This window comes from Oncorhynchus keta, unplaced genomic scaffold (genome assembly GCF_023373465.1).
Source record: "Oncorhynchus keta strain PuntledgeMale-10-30-2019 unplaced genomic scaffold, Oket_V2 Un_scaffold_17573_pilon_pilon, whole genome shotgun sequence".
Lineage (NCBI taxonomy): Eukaryota > Metazoa > Chordata > Actinopteri > Salmoniformes > Salmonidae > Oncorhynchus > Oncorhynchus keta.
Window position 1 is genome coordinate 240,001 of NW_026290825.1, and position 12,278 is coordinate 252,278.

Here is a 12,278-nt window from a genome sequence, read left to right on the forward strand (position 1 = left end):
GTCTGTGTCTCTCAGGTAAATGTCTCACCTGTATTAAACCCCTGGGGGGGGTTAACTGTACAGTATAGATGAGGAGTACTCTACATGTGAGCCTGTCCCGTGTCTGTGTCTCTCAGGTAAATGTCTCACCTGTATTAAACCCCTGGGGGGTTAACTGTACAGTATAGATGAGGAGTACTCTACATGTGAGCCTGTCCCGTGTCTGTGTCTCTCAGGTAAATGTCTCACCTGTATTAAACCCCTGGGGGGTTAACTGTACAGTATAGATGAGGAGTACTCTACATGTGAGCCTGTCCCGTGTCTGTGTCTCTCAGGTAAAATGTATTAACCCCACCTGTATTAAACGTGTCCCTCAGGTAAATGTCTCACCTGGGGGTTAACTGTACAGTATAGATGAGGAGTACTCTACATGTGAGCCTGTCCCGTGTCTGTGTCTCTCAGGTAAATGTCTCACCTGTATTAAACCCCTGGGGGGTTAACTGTACAGTATAGATGAGGAGTACTCTACATGTGAGCCTGTCCCGTGTCTGTGTCTCTCAGGTAAATGTCTCACCTGTATTAAACCCCTGGGGGGGTTAACTGTACAGTATAGATGAGGAGTACTCTACATGTGAGCCTGTCCCGTGTCTGTGTCTCTCAGGTAAATGTCTCACCTGTATTAAACCCCTGGGGGGTTAACTGTACAGTATAGATGAGTAAATGAGTACTCTACATGTGAGCCTGTCCCGTGTCTGTGTCTCTCAGGTAAATGTCTCACCTGTATTAACCCCTGGGGGGGTTAACTGTACAGTATAGATGAGGAGTACTCTACATGTGAGCCTGTCCCGTGTCTGTGTCTCTCAGGTAAATGTCTCACCTGTATTAAACCCCTGGGGGGGGGTTAACTGTACAGTATAGATGAGGAGTACTCTACATGTGAGCCTGTCCCGTGTCTGTGTCTCTCAGGTAAATGTCTCACCTGTATTAAACCCCTGGGGGGGGTTAACTGTACAGTATAGATGAGGAGTACTCTACATGTGAGCCTGTCCCGTGTCTGTGTCTCTCAGGTAAATGTCTCACCTGTATTAAACCCCTGGGGGGTTAACTGTACAGTATAGATGAGGAGTACTCTACATGTGAGCCTGTCCCGTGTCTGTGTCTCTCAGGTAAATGTCTCACCTGTATTAAACCCCTGGGGGGGGTTAACTGTACAGTATAGATGAGGAGTACTCTACATGTGAGCCTGTCCCGTGTCTGTGTCTCTCAGGTAAATGTCTCACCTGTATTAAACCCTGGGGGGTTAACTGTACAGTATAGATGAGGAGTACTCTACATGTGAGCCTGTCCCGTGTCTGTGTCTCTCAGGTAAATGTCTCACCTGTATTAAACCCCTGGGGGGTTAACTGTACAGTATAGATGAGGAGTACTCTACATGTGAGCCTGTCCCGTGTCTGTGTCTCTCAGGTAAATGTCTCACCTGTATTAAACCCCTGGGGGGGTTAACTGTACAGTATAGATGAGGAGTACTCTACATGTGAGCCTGTCCCGTGTCTGTGTCTCTCAGGTAAATGTCTCACCTGTATTAAACCCCTGGGGGGGTTAACTGTACAGTATAGATGAGGAGTACTCTACATGTGAGCCTGTCCCGTGTCTGTGTCTCTCAGGTAAATGTCTCACCTGTATTAAACCCCTGGGGGGTTAACTGTACAGTATAGATGAGGAGTACTCTACATGTGAGCCTGTCCCGTGTCTGTGTCTCTCAGGTAAATGTCTCACCTGTATTAAACCCCTGGGGGGGGTTAACTGTACAGTATAGATGAGGAGTACTCTACATGTGAGCCTGTCCCGTGTCTGTGTCTCTCAGGTAAATGTCTCACCTGTATTAAACCCCTGGGGGGGGGTTAACTGTACAGTATAGATGAGGAGTACTCTACATGTGAGCCTGTCCCGTGTCTGTGTCTCTCAGGTAAATGTCTCACCTGTATTAAACCCCTGGGGGGGGGGTTAACTGTACAGTATAGATGAGGAGTACTCTACATGTGAGCCTGTCCCGTGTCTGTGTCTCTCAGGTAAATGTCTCCAGCCCTGCAGGAACGGAGGGAGATGCATTGGGAAAAACAAATGCAAATGTGACAAGGGTTTCCACGGCGACCTGTGTTCCAAGGGTAAGTCTAACCCCCCCCCGGACACGGCTCCCGCCTGGGGATGAGCTGAGGGAATATAATGGAACACATGACATGTAGTATGGAAGAATGTGACAGTGCCATGTTGTGTTTTGTATCATAAAGTCATGTTATCATGTGTTAGAATATGTATGTGTGTCTGACAATATGTGTCCCTGACAATATGTGTCCCTGACAATATGTGTCCCTGACAATATGTCTCTGATAATGTGTCCCTGACAATATGTGTCTCTGACAATGTGTCTCTGACAATATGTGTCTGATAATGTGTCCCTGACAATATGTGTCTCTGACAATATGTGTCTCTGATAATGTGTCCCTGACAATATGTGTCTCTGACAATATGTGTCTCTGACAATATGTGTCTCTGACAATATGTCTCTGACAATATGTGTCTCTGACAATATGTGTCTCTGATAATGTGTCCCTGACAATATGTGTCTCTGATAATGTGTGTCTCTGACAATATGTGTCTCTGATAATGTGTCCCTGACAATATGTGTCTCTGATAATGTGTGTCTCTGACAATATGTGTCTCTGATAATGTGTGTCTGACAATGTGTGTCTCTGACAATATGTGTCTCTGACAATATGTGTCTCTGATAATGTGTCCCTGACAATATGTGTCTCTGATAATGTGTGTCTCTGACAATATGTGTCTCTGATAATGTGTGTCTGACAATATGTGTCTCTGATAATGTGTGTCTGACAATATGTGTCTCTGATAATGTGTGTCTCTGACAATATGTGTCTCTGATAATGTGTCTCTGACAATATGTGTCTCTGATAATGTGTCCTCTGACAATATGTGTCTCTGACAATATGTGTCTCTGATAATAGTGTCTCTGACAATATGTGTCTCTGATAATGTGTCTCTGACAATATGTGTCTCTGACAATATGTGTCTCTGATATGTGTCCCTGACAATATGTGTCTCTGATAATGTGTCTCTGACAATATGTGTCTCTGACAATATGTGTCTCTGATAATATGTGTCTCTGACAATATGTGTCTCTGATAATGTGTCTCTGACAATATGTGTCTCTGACAATATGTGTCTGATAATAGTGTCTGACAATATGTGTCTCTGATAATGATGTGTCTCTGACAATATGTGTCTCTGATAATATGTGTCTCTGATAATATGTGTCTCTGATAATATGTGTCTCTGACAATATGTGTCTCTGACAATATGTGTCTCTGATAATATGTGTCTCTGATAATATGTGTCTCTGACAATATGTGTCTCTGATAATATGTGTCTCTGACAATGTGTCCCTGACAATATGTGTCTCTGATAATGTGTGTCTCTGACAATATGTGTCTCTGATAATGTGTGTCTGACAATATGTGTCTCTGATAATGTGTGTCTGACAATATGTGTCTCTGATAATGTGTGTCTCTGACAATATGTGTCTCTGATAATGTGTGTCCCTGACAATATGTGTCTCTGACAATATGTCTCTGATAGTGTCCCTGACAATATGTCTCTGACAATGTGTGTCTCTGACAATATGTGTCTCTGACAATATGTCTCTGATAGTGTCCCTGACAATATGTGTCTCTGATAATGTGTGTCTCTGACAATATGTGTCTCTGACAATATGTGTCTCTGACAATATGTCTCTGATAGTGTCCCTGACAATATGTCTCTGACAATGTGTGTCTCTGACAATATGTGTCTCTGACAATATGTCTCTGATAGTGTCCCTGACAATATGTGTCTCTGATAATGTGTCTCTGGCAATATGTGTCTCTGACAATATGTCTCTGATAATGTGTCCCTGACAATATGTGTCCCTGACAATATGTATCTGACAATGTGTGTCTCTGACAATATGTGTCCCTGACAATATGTCTCTGACAATGTGTGTCTCTGACAATATGTGTCTCTGACAATATGTGTCTCTGACAATATGTGTCTCTGATAATGTGTGTCTCTGACAATATGTGTCTCTGATAATGTGTGTCTCTGACAATATGTGTCTCTGATAATGTGTGTCTCTGACAATATGTCTCTGATAATGTGTCCCTGACAATATGTGTCTCTGACAATATGTGTCTGATAATGTGTCCCTGACAATATGTGTCTCTGACAATATGTGTCTCTGATAATGTGTGTCTCTGACAATATGTGCCTCTGATAATGTGTGTCTCTGACAATATGTCTCTGATAATGTGTCCCTGACAATATGTGTCTCTGACAATATGTGTCTCTGATAATGTGTGTCTCTGACAATATGTGTCTCTGATAATGTGTGTCTCTGACAATATGTGTCTCTGATAATGTGTGCCTCTGACAATATGTGTCCCTGACAATATGTCTCTGACAATATGTGTCTCTGATAATGTGTCTCTGACAATATGTGTCTCTGACAATATGTGTCTCTGACAATATGTGTCTCTGACAATATGTGTCTCTGACAATATGTGTCTCTGACAATATGTGTCTCTGACAATATGTGTCTCTGATAATGTGTGTCTCTGATAATGTGTGTCTGACAATATGTGTCTCTGATAATGTGTGTCTCTGATAATGTGTGTCTCTGATAATGTGTGTCTCTGATAATGTGTGTCTCTGATAATGTGTGTCTCTGACAATATGTGTCTCTGATAATGTGTGTCTCTGATAATGTGTGTCTCTGACAATATGTGTCTCTGATAATGTGTGTCTCTGATAATGTGTGTCTCTGATAATGTGTGTCTCTGATAATATGTGTCTCTGACAATATGTGTCCCTGACAATATGTCTCTGACAATATGTGTCTCTGACAATATGTGTCTCTGACAATATGTGTCTCTGATAATATGTGTCTCTGATAATGTGTCTCTGACAATATGTCTCTCTGATAATGTGTCTCTGACAATATGTGTCTCTGACAATATGTGTCTCTGACAATATGTGTCTCTGACAATATGTGTCTGACAATATGTGTCTCTGACAATATGTGTCTCTGATAATGTGTGTCTGACAATATGTGTCTCTGATAATGTGTCTCTGACAATATGTGTCTCTGACAATATGTGTCTCTGATAATGTGTGTCTCTGATAATGTGTGTCTCTGATAATATGTGTCTCTGACAATATGTGTCCCTGACAATATGTCTCTGACAATATGTGTCTCTGACAATATGTGTCTCTGACAATATGTGTCTCTGATAATATGTGTCTCTGATAATGTGTCTCTGACAATATGTCTCTCTGATAATGTGTGTATGTCTGTGTATGTCTGACCGTGTGTGTATCCTGACTGTGTGTGTGTGTGTGTGTGTGTGTGTGTGTGTGTGTGTGTGTGTGTGTGTGTGTGTGTGTGTGTGTGTGTGTGTGTGTGTGTGTGTGTGTGTGTGTGTGTGTGTGTGTGTGTGTGTATGCAGCTGTCTGTGAGCCCAGCTGTGGAGCCCATGGGACCTGTGTGGAACCCAACAAGTGCCTGTGTAAGGAGGGCTGGCACGGACGCCACTGTAACAAGAGTGAGTATAGTAACACTGTAGTAGAGTGAGTTTAGTAACACTGTAGTAGAGTGAGTTTAGTAACACTGTAGTAGAGTGAGTTTAGTAACACTGTAGTAGAGTGAGTTTAGTGGTTTAGTAACACTGTAGTAGAGTGAGTTTAGTGGTTTAGTAACACTGTAGTAGAGTGAGTTTAGTAACACTGTAGTAGAGTGAGTTTAGTAACACTGTAGTAGAGTGAGTTTAGTAACACTGTAGTAGAGTGAGTTTAGTAACACTGTAGTAGAGTGAGTTTAGTAACACTGTAGTAGAGTGAGTTTAGTAACACTGTAGTAGAGTGAGTTTAGTAACACTGTAGTAGAGTGAGTTTAGTAACACTGTAGTAGAGTGAGTTTAGTAACACTGTAGTAGAGTGAGTTTAGTGGTTTAGTAACACTGTAGTAGAGTGAGTTTAGTAACACTGTAGTAGAGTGAGTTTAGTAACACTGTAGTAGAGTGAGTTTAGTAACACTGTAGTAGAGTGAGTTTAGTAACACTGTAGTAGAGTGAGTTTAGTAACACTGTAGTAGAGTGAGTTTAGTAACACTGTAGTAGAGTGAGTTTAGTGGTTTAGTAACACTGTAGTAGAGTGAGTTTAGTAACACTGTAGTAGAGTGAGTTTAGTGACACTGTAGTAGAGTGAGTTTAGTAACACTGTAGTAGAGTGAGTTTAGTAACACTGTAGTAGAGTGAGTTTAGTAACACTGTAGTAGAGTGAGTTTAGTGGCACTGTAGTAGAGTGAGTTTAGTAACACTGTAGTAGAGTGAGTTTAGTGACACTGTAGTAGAGTGAGTTTAGTGGTTTAGTAACACTGTAGTAGAGTGAGTTTAGTGGTTTATTAACACTGTAGTAGAGTGAGTTTAGGGGTTTAGTAACACTGTAGTAGAGTGAGTTTAGTGGTTTAGTAACACTGTAGTAGAGTGAGTTTAGTGGTGTAGTAACACTGTAATAGAGTGAGTTTAGTGGTTTAGTAACACAATCACATTACAAAGCTGCGTCCCTAATACACCCCCCTCATAAAGCCACTTTCCCAAGGCGGCATCCCAAATAGCACCCTACTCCCTACATAGTTCAGTACTTTTGATGAGGGTTAATAGTGCTCTGGTAGTGCGCCATGTAGGGAATATGATTCCATTTGGTATGTAGACCTGGCAGTCGACTGCCACCTGTAGGGTGATGGATCACATGTAATCCCACGGTAACGCAACACCACAGTGATTTAGGCTGTCCCAAATGGCACCCTATTCCCTATATATAGCGCACCACGTTCGACCAGAGCTGTATGAGGCCTGGTGGTAATTAGTGTACCATGGCCAGGGTATAGGGTAACTCAACACCACGCTGACTTGGGCTCAGCTCATAGAAGCATTGAATGAAGAAGAAGAGGCTTGGCCTCTGAGAAGCTCAACTCCACTCTACACTTTGAGTTGTTAGTTTCTCTGCTGTTCGTTGAGCCTCTGAGGAAAACACCAGGCCAGATGTTGGGGCTCCCTCTCTAAAGGCACTGCGTCTCAGTGCTAGGAGCTGTCACTACAGACACCCTGGTTCGAATCCAGGCTGTATCACAACCGGCCATGATTGGGAGTCCCATAGGGCTGCTCTCGATCGGGTCTGGCCCGATGTAGGCCGTCATTATTAAATAAGAATTCTTAACTGACTTTCCTAGTTAAATAAAAGGTTAAATAAAAAATAAACACATCTGCAACATATCAGATCACGGTCTCACACACACACACACACACACACACACACACACACACACACACACACACACACACACACACACACACACACACACACACACACACACACACACACACACACACACACACACACACACACACACACACACACACACACACACACACACACAAAGGCTACTTCTTGGTGTTTGTTCGGTGTTAGGTCATTAGCGGTCATTAGTCTCGTTGATTTGGTTCCAGATCAGAACAGAGGCTTATAAACACTAGAAACAATAGGAAAACATGACTAGTGGTGAGTGGTGCTCCCCTCAGGACCTCTACACATGCCTTTCATCACCTTTACCTTCCACCTTCCTCTCTCTCTCTCTCCTCTCTCTACTTTCCCTCCCTCCCTTTCTCTCTCTCTCTCTCTCCTCTCTCTACTTTCCCTCCCTCCCTTTCTCTCTCTCTCTCTCCTCTCTCTACTTTCCCTCCCTCCCTTCCTCTCTCTCTCTCTCCTCTCTCTACTTTCCCTCCCTCCCTCCCTCCCTCTCTCTCTCTCTCTCTCCTCTCTTTCCCTCCCTCCCTCCCTCTCTCTCTCTCTCCTCTCTCTACTTTCCCTCCCTCCCTTTCTCTCTCCTCTCTCTCTACTCACCCCTCTCTCCCCCTCCCTCCCTCCCTCCCTCCCTTTCTCTCTCCTCTCTCTCTACTCACCCCTCTCTTTCCCTCCCTCCCTCCCTTTCTCTCTCCTCTCTCTCCTCTCTACTTTCCCTCCCTCCCTTCTCTCTCCTCTCTCTCTACTCACCCCTCTCTTTCCCTCCCCCTCCCCCTCCCTCTCTCTCTCTCACCCCTCTCTCTCTCCTCCCTCTCTACTTTCCCTCCCTCCCTCTTCTCTCTCCTCTCTACTCACCCCTCTCTTTCCCTCCCTCCCTCCCTCCCTCCCTCCCTCCCTCCCTCCCTCCCTCCCTCCCTCCCCCCTCCCTCCCTCCCTCCCTCCCTCCCTCCCTCCCTCCCTCCCTCCCCTCCCTCTCCTCTCTCTCTCCTCTCTCTACTTTCCCTCCCTCCCTTTCTCTCTCCTCTCTCTCTACTCACCCCTCTCTTTCCCTCCCTCCCTCCCTTTCTCTCTCCTTTCTCTACTTTCCCTCCCTCCCTCCCTTTCTCTCTCCTCTCTCTCTACTCACCCCCTCTTTCCCTCCCTTTCTCTCCCTCTCTCTACTCACCCCCTCTCTCTCTCTCTCTCTCTCTCTCTCTCTCTCTCTCTCTCTCTCTCTCTCTCTCTCTCTCTCTCTCTCTCAGGATACAGAGGAGGTGCCTCTAACACCCATCGTCTCTCATCAGGCCCTAAACACAAGCCTCAGCAGCACTCCTCCTCTGCCAAGGAGGTGAAAGACGTCCCCGATGCCGACATCCCAGCAGAGACCAATTACGTGGTATAAGAGCCGGGTCCAGACAACCACACCTGGGTTCAAGCACTATTCAACATCTTTCAGATACTTTCAGCATCTGCTCTAGTCCGGTTGGCGGCGCCTGATGGGTGCGGCCTGGTGGGAGGGGTTTGATGGGTGGGGTCTGATGGGCGGGGTCTGGTGGGAGCGGCCTGGTGGGCGGGGTCTGATGGGTGGATTTTGCGGTTTTAGGACTGTGCTACTGGTCTGTTAAGCCAGACAATCTCAATCAACAATATATTAAGCATGTTTAACTATTTAAAGTAGTTTGAACCCAGGTCTGCAGACCAGTCACCCAGGACCTCCTCTCCTCTGTGGTAGACTACTGATCCCCATACGTGATGTTATACACCATTATTACCACCCCTAGCTATCCTCATCCCCTCTGACTACCTAGCTATCCTCATCCCCTCTGACTACCTAGCTATCCTCATCCCCTCTGACTACCTAGCTATCCTCATCCCCTCTGACTACCTAGCTATCCTCATCCCCTCTGACTACCTAGCTATCCTCATCCCCTCTGACTACCTAGCTATCCTCATCCCCTCCGACTACCTAGCTATCCTCATCCCCTCTGACTACCTAGCTATCCTCATCCCCTCTGACTACCTAGCTATCCTCATCCCCTCCCACTACCTACCTATCCTCATCCCCTCCGACTACCTACCTATCCTCATCCCCTCCGACTACCTACCTATCCTCATCCCCTCCGACTACCTACCTATCCTCATCCCCTCCGACTACCTACCTATCCTCATCCCCTCCGACTACCTACCTATCCTCATCCCCTCTGACTACCTAGCTATCCTCATCCCCTCCGACTACCTAGCTATCCTCATCCCCTCCGACTACCTACCTATCCTCATCCCCTCCGACTACCTACCTATCCTCATCCCCTCCCACTACCTACCTATCCTCATCCCCTCCGACTACCTACCTATCCTCATCCCCTCCGACTACCTACCTATCCTCATCCCCTCCGACTACCTACCTATCCTCATCCCCTCCGACTACCTACCTATCCTCATCCCCTCCCACTACCTACCTATCCTCATCCCCTCCCACTACCTACCTATCCTCATCCCCTCCGACTACCTACCTATCCTCATCCCCTCCGACTACCTACCTATCCTCATCCCCTCCCACTACCTACCTATCCTCATCCCCTCCCACTACCTACCTATCCTCATCCCCTCCGACTACCTACCTATCCACATCCCCTCCCACTACCTACCTATCCTCATCCCCTCCGACTACCTACCTATTCTCATCCCCTAAAAACTACCTACCTATCCTCATCCCTCCGACTACCTACCTATCCACATCCCCTCCCACTACCTACCTATCCTCATCCCCTCCCACTACCTACCTATCCTCATCCCCTCCGACTACCTACCTATTCTCATCCCCTCCGACTACCTACCTATCCTCATCCCCTCCCACTACCTACCTATCCTCATCCCCTCCCACTACCTAGCTATCCTCATCCCCTCCCACTACCTACCTACCCTCATCCCCTCCCACTACCTACCTACCCTCATCCCCTCCCACTACCTCCTCATCCCCTCTGACTACCTACCTACCCTCATCCCCTCCCACTACCTACCTATCCTCATCCCTCCGACTACCTACCTACCCTAGACCAATCTACATGGTCAGCTACCTACAGACACACACACTCATCTCATGTTCTACTACCATCCTCAGCCCCTCCCACTACCTACCTATCCTCATCCCCTCCCACTACCTACCTATCCTCATCCCCTCCGACTACCTACCTATCCACATCCCCTCCCACTACCTACCTATCCACATCCCCCCCACTACCTACCTATTCTCATCCCCTAAAAACTACCTACCTATCCTCATCCCCTCCGACTACCTACCTATCCACATCCTCCCACTACCTACCTATCCTCATCCCCTCCCACTACCTACCTATCCTCATCCCCTCCGACTACCTACCTATTCTCATCCCCTCCGACTACCTACCTATCCTCATCCCTCCCACTACCTACCTATCCTCATCCCCTCCCACTACCTACCTATTCTCATCCCCTCCGACTACCTACCTATTCTCATCCCCTCCGACTACCTACCTATCCTCATCCCCTCCGACTACCTACCTACCCTCATCCCCTCTCACTACCTACCTATCCTCATCCCCTCCCACTACCTACCTATCCTCATCCCCTCCCACTACCTACCTACCCTAGACCAATCTACATGGTCAGCTGCTCCTACAGACACACACACTCATCTCATGTTCTACTTAGATACCTATCCTCAGCCCCTCCCACTACCTAGCTATCTTAGATAATTATTTTCATCCCCTCCCACTACCTAGCTACCTTAGATACCTACCCTCATCCCCTCCCACTACCTACCTACCCTAGACCAATCTACATGGTCAGCTGCTCCTACACACACACACACACACACACACACACACACACACACACACACACACACACACACACACACACACACACACACACACACACACACACACACACACACACACACACACACACACACACTCATCTCATTTTCTTACTCTCTTAGATAGAGGGTTCCTAAAGGGTTACCCGGCTGTGTGAACCATTTCCAGTTCCAGGTAAAACTATTTTTGGTTACATGTAGTACCATTTCTACATGAAACCCAAGACGGCTCTGCTCGAAACCAAAAGGCCAACCAACAAGGGTTCTCCTATGGGGACAGCCGAAGAACCCTTGTTAGGTTCTTAGATAAGAGAGTAGGAATCCATTGGTCGTTTTTGTTTTGGTGTGTTTTTGTTCTCCTGTGTAAATTCTTTCACTCGGTCATCCTACAACGCAACTAGTCTTCTTTCAGATATCTCTGAAGTCTTTAGTCTGCGGAGGAATTCTGGTGGCTGTTGTCAGTACAGTCACCAATGCTTCACAATGGCTCTAAATCACCTGAGTCACCGTAACCCTTTGTGCACTATTTTCTGTGCTTCTCCTTCTCCTACCAGCAACACTATATCACCATACCAGCAACACTATGTCACCATACCAGCCCAGCAACACTATATCACCATACTATTTTCTGTGCTTCTCCTTCTCCTACCAGCAACACTATATCACCATACCAGCAACACTATGTCACCATACCAGCAACACTATGTCACCATACCAGCAACACTATGTCACCATACCAGCAACACTATATCACCATACCAGCAACACTATGTCACCATACCAGCAACAATTTATCACCATACCAGCCCAGCAACACTATATCGCCATACTATTTTCTGTGCTTCTCCTTCTCCTACCAGCAACACTATATCACCATACCAGCAACACTATGTCACCATACCAGCAACACTATATCACCATATCAGCAACAGTATGTCACCATACCAGCAACCCTATATCACCATACCAGCAACACTATGTCACCATACCAGCCCAGCAACACTATATCACCATACCAGCAACACTATATCACCATACCAGCAACACTATATCACCA

General features: G+C 46.1%; 1 protein-coding gene and 1 long non-coding RNA gene across 5 annotated transcripts in view; one reads left to right on the forward strand and one right to left on the reverse strand.

Moving 5' to 3' along the window:
* The window catches only part of wif1 (wnt inhibitory factor 1), a 66,651-nt gene extending 57,747 nt beyond the window's left edge, over positions 1–8,904 (forward strand). Inside the window, exons 8-10 of the mRNA XM_052514431.1 lie at positions 2,049–2,144; positions 5,538–5,633; positions 8,631–8,904. Of these exons, the coding sequence (XP_052370391.1) occupies positions 2,049–2,144; positions 5,538–5,633; positions 8,631–8,770 (332 nt within the window). The 3' untranslated portion in view covers positions 8,771–8,904. The remainder of the gene's footprint in view (positions 1–2,048; positions 2,145–5,537; positions 5,634–8,630) is intronic.
* Positions 8,905–8,922: 18 nt separating this feature from the next.
* LOC127927724 (uncharacterized) lies at positions 8,923–10,733 on the reverse strand. 4 transcript variants are annotated; one of them, XR_008128750.1, is made up of 5 exons: positions 10,714–10,733; positions 10,554–10,580; positions 10,149–10,198; positions 9,524–9,608; positions 8,923–9,415 (listed from the first exon to the last, which is right to left on the reverse strand). It is a non-coding gene; the product is annotated as an uncharacterized LOC127927724 (long non-coding RNA). The 4 variants fall into 4 exon arrangements; XR_008128751.1 differs by lacking the exon at positions 9,524–9,608 and adding an exon at positions 9,632–9,739 and having other exon boundaries at positions 8,923–9,442; positions 10,145–10,198; positions 10,527–10,580; XR_008128752.1 differs by lacking the exons at positions 9,524–9,608; positions 10,149–10,198; positions 10,554–10,580; positions 10,714–10,733 and adding exons at positions 9,632–9,739; positions 9,821–9,921 and having other exon boundaries at positions 8,923–9,442.
* Between the last annotated feature and the right edge of the window lie 1,545 nt (positions 10,734–12,278).